This window comes from Physeter macrocephalus, chromosome 11 (genome assembly GCF_002837175.3).
Source record: "Physeter macrocephalus isolate SW-GA chromosome 11, ASM283717v5, whole genome shotgun sequence".
NCBI classification, from domain to species: domain Eukaryota; kingdom Metazoa; phylum Chordata; class Mammalia; order Artiodactyla; family Physeteridae; genus Physeter; species Physeter macrocephalus.
This window is the reverse complement of record NC_041224.1, coordinates 177,972,820-177,997,042: the sequence shown is the minus strand read 5'-3', so window position 1 is coordinate 177,997,042 and position 24,223 is coordinate 177,972,820. Positions and strand designations below refer to the sequence as shown.

General features: G+C 58.2%; 2 protein-coding genes across 2 annotated transcripts; one reads left to right on the top strand and one right to left on the bottom strand.

The window, feature by feature from the left end:
* The first annotated feature begins 726 nt into the window (after positions 1–726).
* Positions 727–14,838, top strand: WARS1 (tryptophanyl-tRNA synthetase 1). The gene is made up of 7 exons (XM_028496389.2): positions 727–929; positions 1,635–1,817; positions 6,751–6,851; positions 8,999–9,111; positions 9,324–9,497; positions 12,239–12,379; positions 13,547–14,838. The coding sequence occupies exons 1-7, from the start codon at positions 742–744 to the stop codon at positions 13,706–13,708; spliced, it is 1,062 nt and encodes a 353-aa protein (XP_028352190.2). The 5' UTR covers positions 727–741; the 3' UTR covers positions 13,709–14,838.
* Positions 14,839–16,752: 1,914 nt separating this feature from the next.
* SLC25A47 (solute carrier family 25 member 47) lies at positions 16,753–23,321 on the bottom strand. Its single transcript, XM_007109081.2, has 6 exons — positions 23,187–23,321; positions 21,047–21,090; positions 20,669–20,740; positions 19,773–19,955; positions 18,796–19,120; positions 16,753–18,494 (listed from the first exon to the last, which is right to left on the bottom strand). The coding sequence occupies exons 1-6, from the start codon at positions 23,212–23,214 to the stop codon at positions 18,214–18,216; spliced, it is 933 nt and encodes a 310-aa protein (XP_007109143.1). The 5' UTR covers positions 23,215–23,321; the 3' UTR covers positions 16,753–18,213.
* Between the last annotated feature and the right edge of the window lie 902 nt (positions 23,322–24,223).

The following is a 24,223-nucleotide window of genomic DNA, read 5'->3' as shown; positions in this document are numbered from 1 at the left end:
AGTGGCTGTAACAATTTACATTCCCACCAACAGTGCAAGAGTGTTCCCTTTTCTCCACATCCTCTCCAGCATTTATTGTTTGTAGATTTTTTGATGATGGCCATTCTGAACCAGCAGAGGTTTTAAAAATACAGATTCCCAGACGTCACCCCAGACCCACTGGACCAGAGTCTGTGGAGGCACACCTCAGGCAGATGTGGCATGGAAACAGCTGGCCAGGTGATTCTGATGTACCGCCAGGAAGGAGGCCCCTTCGTGTGCACTGTCAGTGGACCCCAGTCCTTGGGGAGGGTGGATGATTCCAGAATAACTCCCAGATGAAGACACCTGGTCCCAGTGTAGCTGAGGGAGCCCAAAGCAGATCTCCACCTGGGGGCACCCCTTACTTCCCTCCCTAAGTCAGGACTGTGGGAGCCCTGCGATTTCCCCCGTCTGGGCCAGCAGAGTGTCGGCGCTGCGTGGTTCCCAACAAGGACTAGGTGGTGTTGGCCTGGTGTGACTCCCAGGAAGGTGTGTGAAGCAGGCAGTATGTCAACATCAATACTTGGAGGGATTCCAAGAGAGATCCAGTGGCTCACCAACATTTAAATACATTATTCCCAACCTGCATGTCTTACACTTTTAAAACAATCACAGGAGAACCAGTTCAGAAGAAGTTTCCTGTCGTTTTTATAGCATAAGCGCCAAGGATAACAAGCTCTAGTGATTATCCGGGTTGTTTTGTCTGTTTATCATTTCCAAATGAGCATTCACACCGTGATTTTTTTCTCAGGACATCACACTATTTTCTTTTGCCCTTTTTCCTTTAGAGACATGCATCAAATTCTTGATGCCTATGAAAATAAGAAACCATTTTATCTGTATACGGGCAGGGGCCCTTCTTCTGAAGCAATGCACGTAGGTCACCTCATCCCGTTTATCTTCACAAAGTAAGTATTGCGTCGTATGACTGTTCTCACTTGTATTAGCGAATCAGAAATGTTAGTCACATTACTGATCGAGTATGGTGTATAAAATTATTTTGTTATTTTGAAATTCTTTTGAACCATGGAGAGACTAAATCAGCAGTATGTCTGCCAATCATAGATAATAAATGTATTATTTTGCCAAAAAAAGAAAAAGAAATATTAGTCATAAACCTTGTCTAGAACTGACAAGACAGTACTAGTTCACGTCTGCTTGAACAACCAAGGTCTTGGGGAGTTGCTGCCTTTGTGGCTTCTCTTCACCCTGTTCCTGGTGTCGCTTTAGCGGGATGTGGGTGGTAGAGAGAGCACTGCTTTGGAGTCAGTGGACCTGCGTCGTCCTCTTCCCCTGTCCGTGTGACCATAGAAGAGTTACTTCTCTGGGCCTTAGTTTCCACATCTGCCAGAGGGAGTAATAATACCTACCACCTACAGTTCTCGTAAGGCTTCAAAATAAAGTGTGCAGGGAAGCCAGCACAGAGCTGACACGGTAATAAACAGTGGTAGCCCTTATTAACAGGAGTCAAAGTCACAGTGTGATCAGAGCGTGTGATTTTGTGGGCAGGGACGTTTTGACATACATTGTTAGCAGGAACCGTGTTTTCAGAGGCACAGTGGCGTTTTTCTGCAGGGAAGTGAGATGACGGCCTTCCTCCCCCCGTCTCTTAGGTGGCTGCAGGATGTGTTCAATGTGCCCTTGGTCATCCAGATGACCGATGACGAGAAGTACCTGTGGAAGGACCTGACCCTGGACCAGGCCTATGGCTACGCTGTGGAGAACGCCAAGGACATCATCGCCTGCGGCTTTGACATCAAGAAGACTTTCATCTTCTCTGACCTTGACTACATGGGGTAAGGAGAGAACACCTGGCTGCCTTTTAAATAAGTAGATGCAGATTGTAGACAAGTCATCGCGGCCACGGCTGCAGCTGAGACACCTGAAGCATCTCGAGGTCTGGAAGATGTTTTTCTTCCTTTAGTAAATGTTATGGTCTGGTTTATTGGTTTATTGACAAATAAGATTTCCATCCTCAGCTTGTGACAGATGTGCATCTGTATCGTAGTTTCTCTCCACAAATGGTCAGTTGTGCCAATTTGGGTGTCTTTCTCTTTCTCAGTGTACCTTTTTCCCTACAGAGAAAAGACTCACTGGTGACACAGTTCCCTCACAGTCTAGTTAAACCGGACACTTAATAGTCCAAAAGATTTCCTTCTGGAAGTCCTCAAACTGTAACTTCTGCGGTTTTGAACTTCATTCCAGACAACTACCAAGAAGTGTGTTAGAAAAGTAAGACTCTGTCCAACGTCCCAAGACGAATGCTCTTCAGGGCACCAAATATTGCATGAGCCCCTAAGATGTGGTGCTCCCTGCGTGGCTCTGGCTGTCCATGGGGGACAGTGATTGAGAGCCCAACTTGCTGGTGGAGTGTGGCCCCTGTTAGGAGATTCGTTAGAGGCCCAGGCAGGGTGTAGTGGAAACGCCGAAGGGCTGCGTGCTCAGTAAGTGCAGAGGGGCTTGCTGATTAACATTGCCCCAGAAGGGTCCCTTTGTAACTGCTGAAATCTAAGGGGTAGCTTTGTAGCCATTGAGAGACATACATGCCTTGGTATGAAATCTGACCTTTCTACCAGCCAGTAAATGAATGAATTTTCTAATTTTACCTGTTATATTTTTTTAATCACTCTCTTGTGGGCACAGAGGCATTGTGGGGTCCATGAAGAAACATGACCTTCCAAGGGAGGAAAATAGACCTGGGTTCGAGTCCCAGGTCTCCTCTGTTCAGGGTCTGTGAGTCAGCAAGTCTGGTCCACGGAACAGGGTTAGATGAGACCTTAGCTCTCACCGTTATTATCATTTTCATGACACTTAGTTTTATTTCGCTCCCCCATTCCTTAAAAGGACCTGATTCAACTGCTTGAACCCATAGACACGCCATGGGTTCTGCTGCTCTTTTTAGGACAAGGCAGTGCTGGCATCACACAGTCACCGGCATCCTTTTGTGCAGCCTCTTCCCACCCCCCGTGGCCCCTCTCGGCCTCTGGTCCCCCACCAGCCAGCGCTCTTTCTAAAAGGCAGGTGTGGCTCAGTCGCCTGCTCACAGCTTTCCTGGTTCTCCATCATCATCAGGATAAAGTTCTTGCTTTCTCCTTTGCACACCAGCCCCTTGTGATTTGGCCTGTGTTCCTCTCTGGTCACCGCCCCCTCCAGCTAGACAGAACAGTTTGCTGTTCCACACCCTCGCCTTTGTCTCTGCTCTTCTCTGCCCTGACCCCGGGACTCCCAGCTCCACAGATCCCTATGCTGTCTTCCAAACACGTGGTCAAGCACCACCTTCTCCTGGGAGCTGTCCCTCCTGCAGCCAGACTTAGGTACCCCTCTCTGGTCCGCCTGCGCCCCGGCCCCCACTCTGGTGCAGTGTGAGGGCTTGTCCTCTCGCACTAGACCAGTAAAGCAGCGGTCACGGGGCGCTCGCTGTGGCAGGTGCCGCCCGAGGCCCCGAGAACATAGCACTGAGCAAAACGAAGTCCCCCGTTGTGGTTCTGAGATGTTGGTGGGACAGAAACAAACGCCTCTGACGAGTCCTTGAGAATGTCGGGGCGGGGGCGGGAACTTTTGAACAGTCCGCGTGAGGAGACCACCATGGCCCACCGTGCTTTCAGCTCGTTCTGGGAGAATGTGGTGTCTGTGGCGACTGGTTTCCACCCTGTCTTTTTTGGTACCTGCAGCTTCAATTCTGCCACCTTTGCTCCCTGAGAACTTCCTTTTTCTTTATGAACGTGGAATAAAGATGAAAACGCAGACAAAGGGCCTGTCCTAGCTCTTCTTAGGTATTTTATGTTGAACCTAAAGTTAGGAGGAACATTTAAATGTTTAAGTCTGTTTTCAAGTGTCTTTTTCCCTTTAAGAGTTCCTTCTAAACACTCAAGCATTTTACTTTTTTTCTTGAAGTTTAACTCAAAATCTAAATCTCTGACTTCATAAAGCTCCTTCCCAAGCCAATCTTCCTTAGGAACAAGAAAGACACAAAGCCTCCTCCACCCTCTCGGGGGGCTCCATGGGGGAAGGAGTTGGTGCTGGGGCTGAGGCTTCCCTCCACCCTGTCCCCCGACACGTTTGGGCCCAGAGGGGCCTTCCTGCCAGGACCCCCGAGGGGTGGAAGGACACTGCTCCGGGAATCTGAAGGCCAGTGCTCCAGACCCAGCTGTGTTCCGGGTTTGGTTTGGTTCCTGTGGGCAAGTCCTTCAGTCCTCTGAGCCCCCGTTTTCCTATGCAGTGGGGGGCTAGTACTAGTGAGGGGTGGTCCAGCCGAGGGATTCAGAGTGCCCTGCCTGGGCTCGCGTCCTGACCGCCACCTCCTGTGTGACTTGGGCAGTGAGTGTTGGACAAGTGTTTATTGAGCATCTACTACGTGTCAGACTGATGCTGGGGGTTCAGCAGCGAAGACAGTTATCCAGCCGCTCCGTCAGGTTCTCTCTAACGGGAGTTAACAGGTGGTAAACCAGGTGAGATAAGTGTTGTGAGGACAAAGGGAGAGCAGAAAGGACAGAGGATGGTCAGCTCGGTGGACGGGAGCAGCTACGCCGCAGGGTCACGAGGACGACCACTGAACCGCTGCACGTGCAGTGCTTCCAGCAGAGCCTGGCCCTGGTGAGCGCTCAGTGTCCCTCGGGAAAATCTCTTCCAGCTTAGAACCCCGTCGCTCATTTGCCTGCCTGTGTGAGGAAATCCAGGCCATGTTCTCCAGGCTATGTGAGTGTGAAGGGCAGGTGTTCTCGGGGGGCAGACTGGTACCCAGCCCTCATTTACAGGATGCAGCTGGGTCTGTTCCTGGTCCCCGAGGCGAAGCCTCGGGGTGCGTCACGCTGCATCGGCGCAGGGGCGAGCCCGGGGGACAGACATCCCTGGGGGGTTGGCAGGGTGTGGCCACGCTCTCAGTGCAGCCAGAAGGCGACCCGGCCTCCAAGAACGGTCGAGGCGGTCTTCTTCAGCAGTACCGCTTCTGATACTAGGGATGCCGTAGACTTCCCCTGCTCGCGGAGCTTGGAGGCCATCTTATGCAGCATGACCCCAGGTAGAAAAGGATGGGCCTACCGGCTGATCTGCCCAGGGGACTAGCATTGACAGTCGCGTCAACCCCAGGATGCACGCAGTTCTCGCGCCCCCCCCCCCCCCGGTGGCGGACAGCGCTGGCCCTCGCCACGCGTAGGCAGCACGAGGCCTGCTGCTTTCCCCCAGGAGAGCCCTGGCACGGGAGGTAGCTCGTGTCCCAGCAGGATGAGCGAGCGGGCGTCTCTCCAGGAGGTTACCCCACTCTGCTCTCTGGTGTGTTCACTGTACCTCGGGGGTGTCGGGGGCCGACCTGTGCCGGGGGCGCTTTGCTTGCTGCCATTGCTCCTGGCGCGTCCTCCGCAGCACTGTTCCCACCCTGGCCGGTGCCCCCAGGGCTGAAGTGGAAGCCGCCATCCCTCCCCCGCCCTTGCTCCCTGTCTGAGTGCGACTCTGCTCAACTCAGACAGACCCGGCTGCGGTGGCCTTGGTGGCCTTGGCCTTTACCGGCCTCGCTGCCTGTGGCTGCCCTAGACCCCGGCAGCCGGCACCCCTGCACTCTGACCCTCGCCCCCTGCCTGCCCAGAGGCGTTCGGTGGCCCTCCGTCAGGGCCAGAAGCCTTAAACTCTTCAAACGCCGTGAGATGTGGTGAGAAAAGCACAGGCCTTGGCACCAGACAAGCCTAGGTTTGGATCCCAGGTCCTAGATTCACTAGGTCTATGATCATAACCTCTCTGAGCCTCTGTGAAAGTGGAGGCGAAGCTGCCGCCTCACAGGGGAGCTGGGCAGTGGCAGTGTATCTCCCGCGCTCAGCACAGCTCCTGCCCCCTGAGAGTAAACAGCAGCTTTCCCGCCTTTTCCCTTGTTATCTTTATGGTGCCTGACACATAATAGGGCCTGGAGGAAAAGCTACTGAATATGTTAGTCAAAAGATGCAGTGTAAGAAGCCCCTCTAGGTTCTGCCCCTTCAGCCTAGTTCCTTCTAATAGCTGAATGGCTGCCACAGATCCAGGCCTCGTCTTCACACCCCTCACTACCCAGGAGAGTTCGCCCTGTCCGGACAGCCTGGCTGCCCCACGGTGGAGGGGACGGTGGTGGCCGGATGCAGGGAGGACCAGCTGCGCTGAGACAGACCCTCCTTCCTGGGCCCGTCAGTTGCTATCCGGACACTCCATCCGGCAACAAGTGGCAAATACCCTTGAACAATGAGGAGGTTAATCCACGTATAACTCACAGTCGGCCCTCCACAGCCTGGGTTCCCCGCATCCATGGATTCAACCAGCCAAGACCATGTAGCACTGCAGTGTTAACTATTGAAAAGTACCATGTGTAAGTGGACCCACGTTGTTCCAGGGTCAACGGTAATCTCCCACAAGAAAGCACACAGTCCATCTCAACAGAAAAGCTGCACTGGGGCCCCCAAACTTAAAGCCCCATATGCTCAGCCAGTGACCCTGGCAGAATTTAAATATCTCATGTTAGCCGCTGAGTTAACCACTGAATCTGGTGTGTTCTTGCCTTATTTGCTTATCAGCTTCATGTTGATTTCCTTCCACAGGTAGAGGTGTGTTTGCCCCGCCTGCCGCAGGCATCTTTGCGTACAGGGGGCGTCACAGCGCCTTCCTCCCCAGTGTGTCCCGGCCTGTGTCTGGCCTGCCATGTTGTACCATCTGCTGCTTTGCCCTCAGTGGACGCCACCCTCTGGGTCCAGGGTTTCATTCTGATTGTCCTTGCAGGATGAGCCCAGGCTTCTACAAGAACGTGGTGAAGATACAGAAGCACGTCACCTTCAACCAAGTGAAAGGCATCTTTGGCTTCACTGACAGTGACTGCATCGGTAAGGAGCCGCTGCTGCCCGCGGTCCCCGCCCAGCTGCCCTCAGAAAGGAGCCGAGCTCAGCAGGAGGCAGGGGGACGTGCTTGGTGCCTGCCCGGGGCTGAGCTGTCTCTGAGATGGTAGCATTTGCAGTTTGTCTCTTTAAATACGTGGGTTTTCCCTGGAACGTAAAGAGCTGGTGTGATGCATTTGGCCCCTTTTCTGGGCCATGTGGAGCTATCCCTCGGGACACCCTCTGTCCCTGTCCTTAGTCATCCGTTTTAAGGTTTAGAAGGAAGAGAAGGGTACAGATGACTTCTGTCCTCCACCTGCCCCTGGGACCCCAGTCAGCGTGGGAGGCCTTGGTGGGGGCCCAGGGGCTGCAGGAGGGCCTGCTCTAGGGCCGGAACCTGCCGTCTTTGTCTCCCTGGACCTCAGCTTCCCCATCTGCAAAAGGAGGGTCCTGACCGGAGGCCCTGGGAAGCCCACCCTGCCTGCCCTCCCTCACTCTCCTTCCAGGCTTGTCCCCAGCGGATAGGCCCCCTTTGCCCACGTTTACGTCCCTTTCCCTTATCTCCCTCCATGCCCCGTTCAGATTCATTGGCTTTCTCGCGTTTGAGACCCTTAGCTCCTTGAGCTGAGAATCAATCCTGAGACTAGAGGCTGGGTCTCCGGACCCCCTCCCCTTTATTTTGGGTGCACGGCCCCAGGCCTAGTAGCTGCCAACCTGGGCAGCTCCCAGGATATGCCTGCAGGCGCTCTGTGCCGGGTGTGCCTTCTGGGAGGGAGCACATTCCAGGGCCCACCGTGAGGGGCCTGTAAGGAAGAGTGCAGAGAGAAATGCACAGAGGCCTTATTGGGAGGCTTTTCACAGAAGCAGAACCCTTTGATGTTTCGGTCAGATCCATTCCTGACAGCTGGGGCATAAATCCTGTGCTGTTTTTTTTTTTTTTTGCGGTTCGCGGGCCTCTCACTGCTGTGGCCTCTCCCGTTGCGGAGCACAGGCTCCGGACGCGCAGGCTCGGTGGCCATGGCTCACGGGCCCAGCCGCTCCACGGCATGTGGGATCCTCCCAGACCAGGGCACGAACCCGCGTCCCCTGCATCGGCAGGCAGACTCTCAACCACTGCGCCACCAGGGAAGCCCAAACCCTGTGCTTTTGAAAGGGTTTTTTAACCCTGGGAATCCCGGCCTCGAGTGGAAAGCTGTCTCCCTGAAGGCTGCCCCAAGTGAGTAAGGAGACAGCAGGCGTAACGAGGAGCTGCACACACTCTGCTGCCAGGAGACCTGGGCTCGAGCCCTGGCTCAGCCACTACTGACTGCGCACTGGTTCCGGGAGGCCACAGAGGCAGTCTGAGCCTGGTGTCCACGTGCATAAAACGGGGACGACAGTGACACCTTCTCCATAGAGTCGTGGGGTGTAGACGAGCCCAGGGAAGGCCCTGAGCCAGAGCCAGGGACGCGCAGTGCTGCAAAGGGGGTGCTGGTGCCAGTGGCAGCTGCCACGTGGACACCCAGAGGCAGAAAGGAACCCAGAAATGAGGTGCGTCTTTCTGCAGAGGGGAGAAAACAGCTGCCGGAAAGAGCATCACAGAGACAGCATTTCGGGGCTGGAGCCACGTGGGCCATCTGGGAAATGCCTGAGCAGCGCAGAGGGGTGGACTGGCCCGGCTCCACTTACCAGGGGTCACACCAAGATCCACGCCCTTTGACCCCAGAGTTCCGCTTCTGCAGGTCTAAGCAAATAGCAGTAGCAGTGTTAACAGCAGCAGCATCCAAAATATTGAGAACAGTTTTATGTACCAAGATGTCATAATTTAGAATAATTAAAGCTGAGGAACAACCCAGACGCCCAGTGGATAGAGAATGGCTGACTCTCTAGGGTACGTGGAACATACGTGGTATGTTACAAAGTGGAACCTGTAAAGAACAGACCGGAGGAGAATCACAACTGAAATGCAGAGTGTGAAAGGGAGAGAAAATGGGTGAAAAGAGACACAAACTGGGACTATAGGGGTTTTTTTCTTCCTTCTACTCTTCTGTAGTTTTCAGGTTTTCTTTAATGACTGTTACTTTTCCAGTGGGGAGAAAGCCGATTTTTGTTCACCCCTTTTACAGTTCCAGCAGGAAGCGGTCTCGTGTGTAAAGATGTTTTGTCCTCCTTTCCAGGGAAGATCAGTTTTCCTGCCATCCAGGCCGCTCCCTCCTTCAGCAACTCATTCCCCCAGATCTTCCGAGACCGGACAGATGTCCAGTGCCTCATCCCGTGTGCCATCGACCAGGTCAGGAGGCAGGGCCAGGGTTGTGTCATCCTGGGTGTTGCAGGAGGTTCTTTGCCCTCTTCGGTGGGAAAGGAGGGTCTAAAAGGCGTTGCGGGGCGGAGCTGATTCTTTGAACTCACTGGAAGCTTGGGGGTTTCTGTGAGGCCCGCTCAGGGGTTGCTCACGGGCTAGCAGCTGGCCCACTTCTCCCACTGTCCCCTCCCTCCCCACAGGACCCATACTTCAGGATGACCAGAGACGTGGCCCCCAGGATCGGCTACCCTAAGCCAGCCCTGCTGCACTCGACCTTCTTCCCCGCCCTGCAGGGGGCCCAGACCAAGATGAGTGCCAGCGACCCCAACTCCTCCATCTTCCTCACGGACACGGCCAAGCAGATCAAGACCAAGGTGAGCGCTGCCCGGGGGGCGGGCAGCCTCTGCACAGGGCCACACCATGGGGAGACACACACACGTGGTGCTGCTCTGTCCTTTGGCCTCCGCTGCCACGGGGGCCCTGAATTCCAGGGTCCAGGCAGCCTGTCCCCGTTCCCAGATGACAGGGGGATTTTATTTGTGTCTTTTCATGTGGGCAAGAATTTGGAATTTTTTTCTTTTTTTTTCTTCTCTGATTTCCTCACCAACACTGTTCGGGAAGCAAAATCACGGCAATTTTCTTTAGTTACAGTTGAACAATAGAAAAAAATGTAGTGTGTTTCTGGGCATCAGCCGTATTCCAGGAGCTGGGCCAGGCGCTTGCTTTATGTTTCTCGGTTTTAATTCTCACTGGGAGATAGTGGTGTGTTCCCTTTAAAGACAAGAAGGATGAGGCCCAGAGAGGATGACCAACTTGACCAGGTTTCCACCGGAAACCAGGAGATGCCCTCCCGGCCCACGAGCTGCCGTTACCAAGCTGGTGGGGGCTGGTTTTCTCCAGAGTTCTCACTGAGACTCAGGACTGATAAGCCTCCTTCCACAGTCGGGTCCCGCCCAGGAGTGCTACGCCCGGCCCGGCATGCAGCAGGAGCTCAGTAAATATTTTCTGGGTCGCCAGAGAAACTGGAAGTCAGAATTCGTTTGAACTTCCTTACTTTTCAGGGCCGCACTTCTGTTGCTCAGTTCTGAACTGCCAGTATGTGTTCAGTCCCCTCACTGTTCCACAAAGCTGTTGACATTTTATTTGGAACCAAGTGCACATTTGCGGGTTGGACGATTACAACAGGAGTGACAGAAACTGTATTTGAGGCACGTAGTGCATCCACCTGAGTTACCACCGGGCCCCTACCCCTTCTGGAAAGTCCCGAATTCTGGTTGACAATGGGGAACCCTTAGTATCAGAACTGTCTTCCAGGAAGTGGTAGCCGCCAGCTTTCCCAGCCTAGGCAGGGCTTTCCTTTCTCTTTCACTTCTGGCCGAAAATTCCAGAGCACAGAGTGCAGAAGAGGGGAAGGGAAGCTCCTGTTCCCTCCAGCAGAGAAGTCATTTTGTTTTGTTTTTGGAAGTTGTTTTAAAGAAGTCGTTTCAGCTCTGGGACATTTTTCATTCGCTCAGGACCAGCAAAGACCTGAGGGCTGGGTGAGCAGTGAGCGGAGGGTCGGGAACCACCCAGGCTGCCAGGATCACGAGCACCCTGTGGGGCAGGTCAGGCTCAGGCCAGGCCGTTCCCAACCTCCAAGCCCACCTTCAGCTCCAGAAGCAGAATCTCCACGCCAGCCAGGAGAGGGGCATCCGCTCCAGGCCCCTCCCACGAATAACAACAGTAGAGTGCTGGGGACACGGCAGCTTGGCTGCGTGATCACCTGCCATGTGCTCACCTGTGCGAGCTCACTGAGTCCTGACAAGCACCCCGGGGGCTGCATCCATTTCGTAAGCAAGGAAATAGGGCTCAGAGGGGTCCGGCAGCTTCCCTACGTTCACACAGCTGGGAAGCGGTGGGGCAGGGCCATAACCCGGGTCCCGCACGGCTTGGGCCCTCCGGTGGCCTGGAGGCAGGAGCCCTGGGTTGTCTGGGCCCCGCCGCTCACCTGCCATTGGTGAGTGACCATGGCTGTCCGGGTGTCACTGTCAAGTGGGAGCAGCTGTACAAAACTGCAGACTAGGGGCAAGGCTTCCATGAGATCACATATAAAAGTGGTTGCAAACTGTAGAGTACCACCCAAATTTAAGATTTCAGTTCAAATATGGATCGTTGGACCGCTCCTTTGTCATGCGGGCCAAAACGTGCCTCCTGCCTCCCTGGGACATCCCGCCCGGGGACAGGTCGGAGCTTCCGCTGTCCCTCAGAGCCGCTGGCACTTCCACCAGAAAGTCCCGCTTTCTCTGGCCTCACTCGTGGCCACCAGCCTCTGCCCCCGATGTTAGTCTGCGATTCCGGATGATCCGGTTAGGAATCCGCTCCGGAGTCCTGCCGGGAGGCTTACCAAACGTGTCCACTGAGACTGTTGGCGCACCCTTTTCTGGAAGAAGATGAGGGTGACGTTTGTACGTGATAGGTTTCTCAAATAGTCGTTGAAAGAACATTAAAGGAACTTCGTCTCCCCTTTTTGGCTTTTCTTCTCTTACCTCTTGACCCTGATTTCTCTAAGATTATCTTCAATCCTATAAACCATTTTGTTAGTTTCTGAGTCTTTCTTTCTTCAGCTTCTCGAAGTGCCTGTCTTTAGGTGGGGCACCGCCTGCGGGCCCTGTCCACCTCGGCGCTCCTCACGGGTTCTGCTCTCCCGGGAGCCCTGTCCTGTGCCTCGCGTCCTCCCGTCCATGGTGGGGGGCGGGGGGGGGTGCTCTGCTCTCCTGTCCTCCGCCAGTAGCACGCCCTCCCAGGCAGCAGCCGCCCTTCCCTGGTCGTCCCTTTTACTCTGAAGATGGCTCATATCTGTCCTCTTACTGAGCCCGAGGACACTTTAGGACATTTTCCCCCAATTTCAGCACAGGTGGTGCTTTGGCTTTCCCGATTCTATTCTGTGTCTCTGGGGGGTGGGGGGGGTCAGAGCTCATCCGCCCTCCGGTCCCCCTTCTCGGCAGTGCGCCCCACGGTGGCCCGCCCCCGGCTCGGTGGGAAGGAGCAGTCCGAGGGCTCCTGCCACTGCTTGGGCTGGCTTCCGCGCGCAGGGCGGCGGCCCGACGAGCACCTGTGTGTCCTCCCGCCGGCGCAGGTCAACAAGCACGCGTTCTCCGGAGGCAGAGGCACCACTGAGGAGCACCGGCTGTTTGGGGGCAACTGCGACGTGGACGTGTCCTTCATGTACCTGACCTTCTTCCTGGAGGGTGACGACAGGCTGGAGCAGATCAGGAAGGTGAGGCGGGGCCCAGTGCCCACACGGGACCTGGAAGGCCTGGCAGCCACGCCGGGGGCAGCCAGCGTCCCTGGCGCCTGAGGGGCAGGCGCTCAGCTAAGACCAGGTTAGAGTTGAGTAGGTCGGTCATGTTCTGACCACGTGCCCAGAAACCTCATGAACAGATACTTCCCAAAAGAGAAAATACAAACTGCTAGTGAGTAGCCACACAGAAAGGTTTAATCCTACTAGTCATAGAGAACTAGAAGTTAAATGAAGACGCCTTCAGTGCTGAAACAATTCCACTACCGATTTAGCGGGTTTGTGCCGTATTTGCGCTGACTGTAATCCAGACGCTTTGGGGCTCACCCGGGTAAGTCGAGTGTTCCCAGCGTGCCTCTCAGTGAGCCAAAGAGCCCGAAGAATGTTCACAGCCCCTGCTTCAGGTTTTCCAATTCTTGGCATCTTTTCCAAGAAACTAATCCTGAAAAAGAGCTCTCCATGCAAAGACGGTAAAAATGATAGTAGCAAAAAGTTCAGAAGAGACTCTGTACAACAGAGGAGACCTTAACTGAGAATTGTCAGGAGGGGTTATTACGCAGGTGTGAGGTTTATGATCACACAGGAGAACACGCCAGTGCTAGTGATAAAAGGACACCAAATTGGACGTGCAGTGAGATCCACTATGTTTAAATACAATGCACCAGAAAAAATCTAAAAGAAAACGTGCCAGGATATTAGCAGTGGCCCTTAGCCTCTGGGCACTGGCTTTGCAGGGGATTTTTTTCTTTACTTTGCTGCTTCTCTGTGGTTTGGGTACCTTATTAAGTTTGTTCAGTAAGTACATGTTACCATCACAATCAGAAAATGAGAAAAGATTCGGCAGAGATTTTAGAGCTAAGCCAGTAAAGCTAAAGGGAGCAGCCACGGGTTCAGGGCTTGGAGTCCCCCGACCCCACAAGGAGGGTGGGCGAGGTGGGGTGGCGGGCCCCGTTGTTCCCCTCGCTGTGCCAGCCTGAGTCGCGGCTGCTCACCAGGGCCCAGAGTCATTTTAAGAAAGGCATGGTTTAAGGTTCTCATTTTTCTATGCCGCCCGTGTGCCAGGCTCTGCTTGGGTGGTGCCCGGGCAAAGGAGGTACCCAGGGCGTGCGCAGCCGTTTCTTACATGGCCTGTCTCCTCCCGGGCAGGATTATACCAGCGGGGCCATGCTCACCGGCGAGCTCAAGAAGGAGCTCATAGAAGTTCTGCAGCCCTTGATCGCCGAGCACCAGGCCCGGCGCAAGGAGGTCACAGACGAGATAGTGAAAGAGTTCATGACTCCCCGGAAGCTGTCCTACGACTTTGAGTAACGCTCACTTTCTATACGCTTAGTAAGAGATGTAATTTACCAAGAATCCCAGCCCAGTTGAATCACCACTTCCCTTAGGCTGTGTCGCACGGTAATTACTGGCCTGGTGTCTATAAGCCCTCTGTGTGTATCAATGCTCTTTCTTCTGCTGAATGTCATTCCCTGTCTCCTGTGAGCATAGCCCTGTGGGGTGATTGGGTGCCGGGTAATACTGAGTGGTCACACAGACAAGTCCAGCTGGAGTCTCCCACAGAGCAGCCCCAAGGATGTGCAGCCTTGGGCTGGATGTCCACTGGCCAGCCTGTTCTGGTCCACAGGACAGCTCCTGTTTGAAGGCATCCTACGTCCAAACATACTCTTAAACGTGCTCTGTCAAAGAATATGTAGTCTATGTATGCATACCTGGAATCAAGATGTTATTATCATAAAACCAAAAAGAAGTGCTTCGAAAAGTTGATATGGGGAAGCTTAATGGGCACAAGAGGCATTTCAGCACATGACCCCCCAAAATTAAAAGAGAAGTGCTGGCCAAAAGCTTTGCTAAACATTTAACCAAGAGATCGCTCAGCTTGAAAGCTGCCTTAAACGTTTCTAAATATTGGCCAGAGTGGGCCAGTTTTTACTCACTTGAGTCTTTTGTGGGTGAAACTTCCCAGTTTACATACTAAACTCCAGACCATGCATGTACTGTACTCCAGGAATCATGCTGTTTTCCCTGAACGTACTAATATTTTGTTTGCACCAAGTAATCCTAGACACTCCATCCTGAGAACTGATGGCTGCTTTGCTCTGATTGTGCCAGACGCTGAGGGGAGTCCGTTGCCTTTGCAGGTGCTTTTGTTTTGACACTTGACTGGCGTGGAAGTCTGTCTGCACAGAGCAGTGTCCTGCCTGTGCCCCAGACGGGTGGGCACAGCTAGGCAGCGTGCGGCAGCCCTCGAGGCCCTCGGCTGTGTGTCCATGGGAGGCCCGTTTAACCGAGCACCCTGTGTAGTTTCGGAAAAGCAGCGGCCTGTCTCGGGGAAGCCCTGGGTCCAATAGCCTGCCCTTGCTGGAGGTGCAGGGTCCACTGCTGGGTGCCCTGCTCTGGTCTCACTCGTGACAGATAAACTTCCTTTGGTCCCGCCTGTGTCACTGTGCTCCGTCTGGGGTTTGAGGGGCGAGCAGAGACCTCGCTCCAGCCCAGGGCCGTGCCGCGCCTGACCCTCCGCGGATGCCCTTTTGCTCCTGCACGGGTCATACCGGGATGCGTGTGGGATGGAAGCGCGGTCCCGGGAGCCCCACGGCGTGGAGGTGCAGGCTTCGGGAATCGGCTGGAAGCGGCCCCTTCCTGGCGCTCAGCGGTCTTCCCCGTGCTGGTTTCCACCCTCCCTGGAGGTTCCCAGCAGCTGCTGGAGAATGCAAGCAGATGTCCTTGTTTCGCGGACAGCACGGGGGCGTCAGAGCGGCGCCCTGTAGCGACAGGCCCCAGCCGGGGTGGAGCCCTGGGCTTACTCTGCCCGCCCACCCTGTACTGCAGGTGGGCAAACTGAGGCTCAGGAGAGGAATGTGACTTGTCCGAGGCCACACGGTGAGTTGTGACCGAACGTGCCCATCCTGTCTCGTGTGCTGTCTCCTCGCACAGGCTGTTTTACACGTGAGGACCCTGAGGTTTCCACCTGGGTGGCCGGGTGCCGTGTGCGGCCCGAGCTCATCCGGTCTCCTCTCCCGGCCTCAGCTCCCGCTGGACCGGATGTGGCCCCTGGAGGTGAGCCCAGAGGATGGTGAGGCCGTGTGGCCTGGGCAGCTGAGACAGCCTCTCTCTGCTCCATTGTGTCCACGTCACAGGAGGGACCACAGCCAAGTCCCCTGGGTAGCAGAGCCGCCCCTTCACCCAGCCGGAGCCTCCAGAAGGAGTGGGCGTCGTCCTGGGGCCACAGAAGGGCGGGGCTGAGGCCCCACACAGGCCAGCGACTTTGGGCAGGCCCCCCCCCGTTCCCCGTAAAACAAGAGCACTGACACCTCATGTTTGGGTCAGCCGGGCCCTGGGCCAGAGGTCAGGTGGCTTGCCCAACGTCACTGCTGGTAAGGGCCACAGACCCTCCCACCCGCCACATTTTGCTGCGAACCAGTAGATTCTTAAAGTTCCCCGAGAGATGCCCTGGATTAGGGTGGGCAGGTGTGCGGCCCGGCGGTGTTAGGGGGCTGAGGCGGGAGGTCGGTCCCCCGCCCCCGTGACTGTTAACGTCCACCCCTCAGACCTTGCTCCGCCTCTGTCCCCGGTCTGGGGGAGCCCAGTGGAGCTGCATCTGAGGGGCAGTGAGGAGCCCCCTGACGGCGGTGGAGAGCTGGGCCCGGCCCTGCGCAGAGCGCGGCAGATGCGGCTCCGAGGCCCCACGACCCCCAGCCAGCACGGGCTCTGGGAGCCCTTGGGTGACCACCCTTTATCTCCCATTTGAAACTTCAGGTGCAGCCTGGACTTGGTTAGGGTGGCCCCGTTTAGTAGGAGATCCCAGCTCTGGCCCACTGACTCTGGGCCCAGCCCTTCTCTTCGCCATCCCTTCACGTCCGCCCTCCGAAGGGCCTTGCGTCTCAGAGGCTGTGGCCAGAGCGAGGCCCGAGCGAGGCCCGGGCTTTCCTGCGGAGCCACTTCCCCAGCGCAGCAGAGCCGGTGCTCAGTGGCCGACGGTCCCCACCCTCCCCGTGAGGAGGGAGTAACTCTCCTTCCAGGGCCGAAGCAAGAGGGCACACTAGTGGTCTTCTTGCCAAAGGTGGGCACGGGGTTTGACGAACGTCGAAACCTTTTGTTAGGAGACGCCCTTCTCCCAGCGCCTGGCCAAAGCATCTCGGCATCTTTAACTGCAAGCCCGGTGAACTTCCAGGAATCCACTGCGGGACGTCGTTCACTCACTCATGCATCCACGCATTCCACGCTCCCTGAGCACCTGCTGCGTGCCAGGCCCTGACCTGGATATAGTCCACATCAGGCACGTGCAGCCTGTGCGCGGCTTATCGTCTCGGGGCGGCGGGGGAGGGGTGGGTGGGTGCAGGAGCTGGGTGAGTGACCAGACGACGAACCAGGCCCCATGGAGCAGAGCAGGAGACACCTAAGAGCAGCTGAGCTTCCTGGGGGAAGTGACGCCTGGGGTTAGTGATGCCTGGAGTTAGCCAGGCAGAGAGGAGGGAAGGGCGTCCCTGGCAGAGAGCGCAGGGTGTAAGCAAATGCTTGGGTCCGTACGACAGGAGAGGCCGGAGGAGAGGGTCCACCCACGTGTTCTGGGAACAGGAAAGAGTTTTGTTCAGCCAGAACACTGGAGGTGGACCAGTGAACACTGGACTTCAGTCCAAAGTCACGGTCAAGGCTAGTGTCTGAGTGTCGAGGCAGGTGCTGGTCTGGCTTTACCAGAGGGCTGCTGTGGGGGGCACCCAGAAGGTTCGTGTTGCACCGTCACCGGAAGCCACGTGGTGCCAGAGAGAGGGCTGGGGCCTCAGAAGTGCAGGTGTGAGACCCCCATTCTCCCTGCCGGGTGGCCTTGGGTAGGCCTGGTCCTCTCTGAGCCATTGTGATAACCTGTGTACGGACCCAGCGGTGTTGAGGCTACACGGAGCCTCCCTCCTCCAGGCCCCGTGGAAAGGCAACTCACATTCTGGTGTCTGGAACTGGCTGGAGATCAGTTTCACTCGGAAGGGGGTGGGTTTGGGATGGGGGTGGGGAGGAGAGCAGGCACGATGCTGAGCACTGAACGGACCCTGGGGCAGGTTCAGCGCACAGGCGTGGCCCCCGGCCCCAAGGGCCCAGGGAGCGGGGCCAGCCGGAGAGCTGGCGGGGCCTCAGCGTGCCGTCAGTGCAGCGGGAGCCCTGGCCACACAGGTTTGGAGGGCCTGGCCTCTGAGGACAAGCTGGAGGTGGGGACCCAGTCACCAGCCCCACAGACCACGGAGCAACACCACTGAGCTGCCCGAGAAACGTTTTATTGGCAACAGCTCGCCGCTCAGCCTCGGGTCCGCAGGTGGAGCGAGGCTGGGTGACCAGGACCGGAGACCCTCCCCGAGCATCCTGGTGTGGGGACCGAGCGCGCCGGGTGCCAGACGGCCGCGCCTGGGTTCTGTCTGGTGGGGAGACCAGTTGGCTGCGTCTGAGGACCAGGAATGAAGAGCACACTGCACAGCAGGGAGAGCTGAGCGGGGAGAGAAGGACGGGGAGCCGAGGGGACGCAGGGGCGCTCTGAAGACGCGGGGCGGCGGGGAGAGGTCGGGGGGGGGAGCCGGGATGAACCACTGAGCCAAGTGCACAGGCGGCTGCACGCGAGCACGCCCTCATCCCAGAGGCCCGCTTCTCCCGGGCTCCTGTGACCCTCAGGCCAGCCCTGGGCCCCTTGACCTCCTCGTGGTCGGTCGCTGGGCGGGAGGCCCCCGCTGTCCTGGGGGATGGCCCCCTGGGGCCCAGACCCCCACACTCCCCGCCGCCTCCGGCCCCTGCGGCCTCTGGAAGCTGCTGACGGGTTGGCCCCTGGGGATGGGCACCAGCTATGAGAGCAGGCCCCGCATGAGCCTCAGCACGGCCTCGTAGGTGACAAAGACCACCATGTTGACGGGGAAGGCGCGACAGCAGTTGAGCAACAGCCCCTTGAAGAGCACCCTCGGCCCCTCCTCCCGAACGCTGGTCACCACGCAGTGCAGGAGGCCCCGGTAGCGGCGCTGGCCCTGCCCGTCCGCCTGCAGGCGCGACTTGATCACGTCCATGGGGGTGGCCACGGCCCAGGCCAGCACCCCTGCACAGCCACCGGCCACCAGCACGCCCAAGACGTCTGCGGGGAGGGCCCCACGGGTGCGTTGGTAGGAAGCCGCACTGGGGCCCCCGAGGAGAGCTGGTGGGCACCCAGGGCGGGGCCTGGCCGTGAGGGAGCCCTGGGCTCTTGTCAGCAGCATGACCTGTCCAGGGCCACCCAGAGCAGGCCTGTCCTGACTCTCATGTGGAGGGCAACGAGCTTCCCACCTGGGAGGCACTGGGTGCCAGTGTGACCTCAGCCCGTCTCCTCCCCCCACGTCAACTCCCGCCAGGCTGAGCCTCACCACCACCACGGCCCCAGGCCCCGGCCCCCCGCTCACCTGGCCGGCTGCGGCCGGCGGGAGTCAGCTGCTCACAGAGGATGGCGTACGAGAGGAAGTAGGTGGCAAAGGAGTGACCGTCCCGGAAGAGCAGGGCCAAGCTGCCCTTGTAGAGGCCACGCAGCCCCTCCTCCCGGGCCACCGAGGCCAGGCAGTGCAGCGGCCCGCGGTACTTGGGCCCTGGCGCCCGACCCACAGGGGGTGCGGGGCACGTGGGGGGCGCAGCCGAGGGCCCCGAGGCCGAGGGGCGCCGCTGCTGCGTCTGCGTCTGCGTCTGCGTCTGCAGGCGGACCTTGGCCACCTCGGTGGGCGAGGTCAGGAACACCTGTAGCAGGGGTGGGGGCCGACAGGCATGAGGAGGCAGCGCTGCCCGCTGCCCGCACTCCCTGCCCTTGGCCTCCCCCCAGCCTCTGTGGCCCGTGGTGACCGCCAGGGAGCCTGGGCCCCAAGAAGCTCCGGGCTGGCCCACGGGCCATGGTGGAGCGGGGCTCAAAGCCGGCTGCGCCCGCCCAGCCGGAGCCAGTGCTTCCTTTAGCTACACACAGTCTGCTGGCAGAGCGGCCTGACACACAGTAGGTGTCGGGTAAATGTGACTCCAGTTCGCGGAAGCGCTTAATCTCATCATTAATCTGTTAATGACATATTAATGTATCATTTAATTAATGTAAGTATTTAGTGTAAGAATAATGTAACACTTAATGTAAGCATTGATAACGTTAATAGACAACATAGGATAATTTTACTAATAACACTGGCTGCATGTCGTGGTCGCTCATACCTGTCAGAGCCCAGGCTGGGGGCTTCACACGCGTGACCTCACCACGCCTCTTACAGATGAAGAGACAGAAGCTCAGAGAGGCTCCCTAGCCTGCCCTCAGTTACCGAGTCAGCTGTGTCCTCAGCCACAGTCCCCCAGGCTCCATCCAGCCTCTCCCCACCCCTGCGGTCCCGGGACCCCGTCACCCCGCCCCACTCACGCGGACAAGGCCGGAGGCGAATCCCGAGAGCGTGATGTCCGTCTTGGCGGGCTTGGCGTCGGCGCTGCCATACCGGAACCGGCAGACGTGCGCGAGGCAGTGGCGATAGGTGCCGAAAGACACGGACGAGACCAGGGACACGGTGCACACGGGCAGCGAGAGGCCCCTGTAGAAGCCCCACACCTGGCGGCGGGTGGAGGGGACCCGAGGGCTCGAGTCAGGCCAGAGGCCCAGCTGGGAGGAGTGGCTGCCCGAGGGGGTCCCGAGCCCCTGCCCCGTCCTCCCTCAGGCAAGTCACGTAGACTGCCTCGGGCCTCAGTTTCCTCGGCTGTAAAATGGGGTTTGTAACCCCCGACTCGTGAGCTTGTGCTGAGGGATTGAAGGGCCGGGGGCCAGGCCTGACCTAGGGCAGCTGTTTGACGACGATGATGTTGAACTAGCAGCTTGGTCGTTGCTGTTTCTCTTTTGCTCACCCCTGGTCGGCACTGATTCCCAAGTTCTTTTTGGTAAGTGTCCCTGAGACCCCGAGCTGGACGGGGCTCCGAGCTGGACCCTGGGGCCCCTGATGACTCCACCCAGCGTTCTTTCGAGGGGTGCCCAGGCTGGAGGGGACAGAAATGCAAACAGGTTCCTCCCCAGACCTTCCAAGTCCCCAGATGTCCCCTCTAGACCCTCTTCTGGAGGCAGGACCTCATTCTGAGCACCTCCTGTGAGCCAGACACCCCGGCTCTTGTTCTCAGAGGAATCCAGGAGGTTGGTACAACTTTTCGCATTTGGAAGGTGAGAGAACTGAGGCTCAGAGAGAAGCTCAGTATTGCCAGGCTGGTTGGTGAGTGGCAGCCCTGGGGTCCGAGGCCCCAACATCCTGCTGCCCGTGACCCTCTCCCCAGGCCTACCCGCTCTCGGCGATACGTGTCCCGGATGCAGTGCCAGATGCCCGTGTACTTGGGCTCTGTCTGGATCCTGACCTGTGGGAGAAGTGGGCTTCAGGAAGGGGTGGCTCCAGGCCAGGGGCAAGGTCGGCAGGCCCTGGGGGAGGGGAAGATCCCCCACCTGATTGTCGCGGCCTTGCTGACTGGGCAGAGCAGGGACAGTGAGCCCCATTTAGGATGAGAAATTTGAGGCACGGGGTGAGAAAGGCGCGCTACAGTCCCGAGGACCGGGGGCCGACTGGCTCTGAATAGCAGGCGAGAAGGGTCTTCTGGCCAAGAATGGGGGCTTAAGCCCAGGCAGGGGCCTTGGGGTGGGTGGCAGGGGCCTGGGGCTGACCGCACCTTCACCGTGTCCAGGGGGTAGCCCACAGCAACACCGCAGACGCCTGGAAGGAAACCAGAGGAACCGGTGAGAAGAGCAGGAGCCTGAGCCGCCCCAGGGAGAGGGGGCGGGTGAACCCTGATGGTGTTCCCGCTGAGAAAGGCCGCCCCTGGCTCTTCTCTTCCACACCGTGTCTCATCAGTGAGGGAGAGTGACTCCCATTCTGCAGATGAGGAGACTGAGGCTCAGAGAGGTAAAGCGATGTCTGCCAGGCTGCTAGTGGTTTCTCCTTCCCGGGTCTTGGCCCACCGGAGCCTCATTCTGAAAGCCAAGGACACTCCTCGGCCTCCCCTCTGGCGTCGTGTTTTGGGAGACTTGGTCCAAAACTTGCTGGGCCCTGTCTCCAAGTCAGGCCGAGCTCGCCCTCAAGCCTCAGTCTGTGAAGAGTTTGTCTGCAAGCCAGGAGGCAGCTGCACCTCACAGCTCTGGGGGTGATGGCGGGGGGGACACAGCCCAAGCAGAGGCTGGGGCCTGGGAAAGCCCGGGTCACCCCAGGCCTCTGTGAGGGACTGCCTGGAAGCACAAGTTTGCATGGGACAGAGTAGGACTCAGGGCTTCCTGGACCAGGGCCCTCTGCCTCCTGCAAAGAGGGCCAGGTGCCACCCGCCTATCTCTTTCTCCTTTCCTGACACCAGGGTCTCAACATCCAAGCCCCCAGCACTGCCATGAGAAAGACAGAGAGCGAGTGGGCAGGTCCCTGGGATTTCATCCCTGGGGGGTTGGGGGGGGTGGGGGTGAGGGCCATCTGAGGACAATAAGGCATGTGGGGGCTGTGCCCTATTTACTGTGTATCCCAGGACTCGCTAAATATGCATGAATGAATGAATGAGTGAAGGAACAAAGAGAGTGAAGCAAAAGACTGACTGACTGAATGACTTGGGTAGAATTAGCCCTCCTTGACCCTTACATATACCTCACCAAACTCCTACTCATCCATCAAAGCCCTGCCATAGCATCACCTCCTCTCAGGAGCCCTCCCTGACCCCTATACTCTGGGCTGCCTCTGTGCCAGAAAACACGTTAGTCACAGCCCCTGTCCTATGGCTTTGCTGCTGTCCCACCGCCTGCCGTCTCTGACTCCAGAACTAGAGTTCCTCAAGGAAAAGGCCCAGGTCTGATCCCCATGATCCCCGAGCCAGGCACAGAGCAGGAGCCCTTGCCACCTAGGCCTTCCCTGGGCTCTGGAGAAAGGATGCAGGACTCGGGAGCCCTTCCTGCTGTGTGATCTTGGGCAAGTCAAGCCCCTTCTCTGAGCCTCCTCCTTAGGGGGCTGATGTCCAGGGAAGCAGCTGGCCTCAGGCCCGGCCCACAGCGGGACCTCAGGAAACCCACTGATGAGGCCAGGGCCCTGGTCTTTCCTGGCTCGGCACTGCCCTCCCCTTCTGAAGAGAACACCCCACACCATTCCCAGAAGTATTGACGGGCAGCCGCTGCTGTTTCACAAGAGGAGCAAGGCCAAGGGTGCCTCCGCCAAAATAGCCTGTGTGTGTGATCAATGCTGGGAGGAGCCCGTTCCCGATGGGCCGGCTATCTCTGCATCGGGCTTTCACAATAGCCCTTTCCCCAAAAACGGTCTGGAGGGTCAGCAAGGCTGGGACTGGCCCCGTGCGTGCACACCGCCAGCGGAGGGGGTGCCGGGCTCGGCTGGGACCCTCCCTTTCCACGCCCACCCTCGCAGTCAGCGTGGCAGGAGCCAGGCCCCGTCTGTCCTCACTGTCACCCTCTCCTGGAGCCTCCCCTCCCCTCCCACGACTCCGCCATCCGCTCCATGCTTACAGCTCCCGGGCTCCCCCTGGCCAGGCAGAGACCACCCTCTGCTCCCACCCGGCAGCCCCTCAGCCTCCCAGGCTGAGCCCCCCAGGCCAGTGCAGACTCCCCCCGGCCGGCCCCCCAAAAGCTCCTCCTGGGCCCCGTGTCGCCTGCCCCGAGCCTCCGGGAAAACTGCTGTCTCCTCCCAGCACCTGTGGCCCACACCAGGTGCCGGCCACTTCCGGGGGGCTTCAAACCCCACTGCTGCCCGGGCAGAGCACCCCCTCCAGCCCCTCCTGCTGGCCCCGGGAGCAGCGGTCCCCCCCGAGACCCCTCTGTCCCCACTGTTACCTCCGATGGCTCCAGCAGCAAACTCCATGGACAGCGTGGCTGGTGGGGGAGGCCCTGCGGTTCAGCGTGCCTGAGAGAGGTCCGGTGCCACCACCAGGGTGGCCTCAACAGCTCCCCACTGGCTCCTCTCAGACCTTATACCTGCGGTGGGGGGCGGAGCCTGCTGACCAGTGGCCCCGAAGGCAGAGGCCGTGCTGGGCAGCAGGCGGGTCAGCGCCCACCTGGACTCCCTCCCCGCTACCCCAGAGGACCCTTGCCCCAGTGTGCTCAGGACCCAGGTGTCGGGAAGTGTGTGAGAGGCCACGGGAGGCTTAAGCTCAGGGAGCAGGACCACCGTCTGCACTGCCTGCAGGCCCGGCCCCAGGCCACGTCCAGACAGCTCCCGGGGAGGCTGTGATGCCCCCATGCCTCCCAGCCCAAGCTCAGGCTTTATCCGTGTCCCGGGGCCTCCTCGACTGCCCTGGAATTGCTCCTGCCCAGGGAACCCTCCAAGCTCCCTCGCTGATTCATTCAACAAACACTATCTGAGTTGAGGCTGCACCGAGGCAAATAAGACCCCAGCCCTGTCCCCAAGGAGCTCCAGTTAGCAGGGAGGGAGTTGGGGGCGACAGGCCACCGCTGACTAAGCGTCCAGGAGGCTGGCCGGAGCCCTCCTGTGAGCAGCCCCAACAGAGGTCACGGGCGGCGCCCCCTCTGCTCCACGCCCTTCACACCACCCTGGGCCCACACTCCCCCTGGCGCTTCCACACCTCTCTGCCTGCGCCCAGGGCCCCAGCCAGGTCTGCCTCCGTTCCGAGTCCCCAGAGCCCAACACGGACCCAGCTCTGAGCAGGGCTCACTGAACAAAAGGACGGGGGCAGGGGCTGCTGATTTGGCCTCTAACCAAACCGGGGCACGCCTGGAGGGGAAGCCGCTCCAATAAGAGGCCACTGCTGTCTGCTGGGCACTGGAAACCACTGTAAAGAACGGTGACCGCCCCCCACCCCAGCAGTTGCACCCCGCTTTAGTTAACCAAGCACTCCTCCTTCACCAGCTCA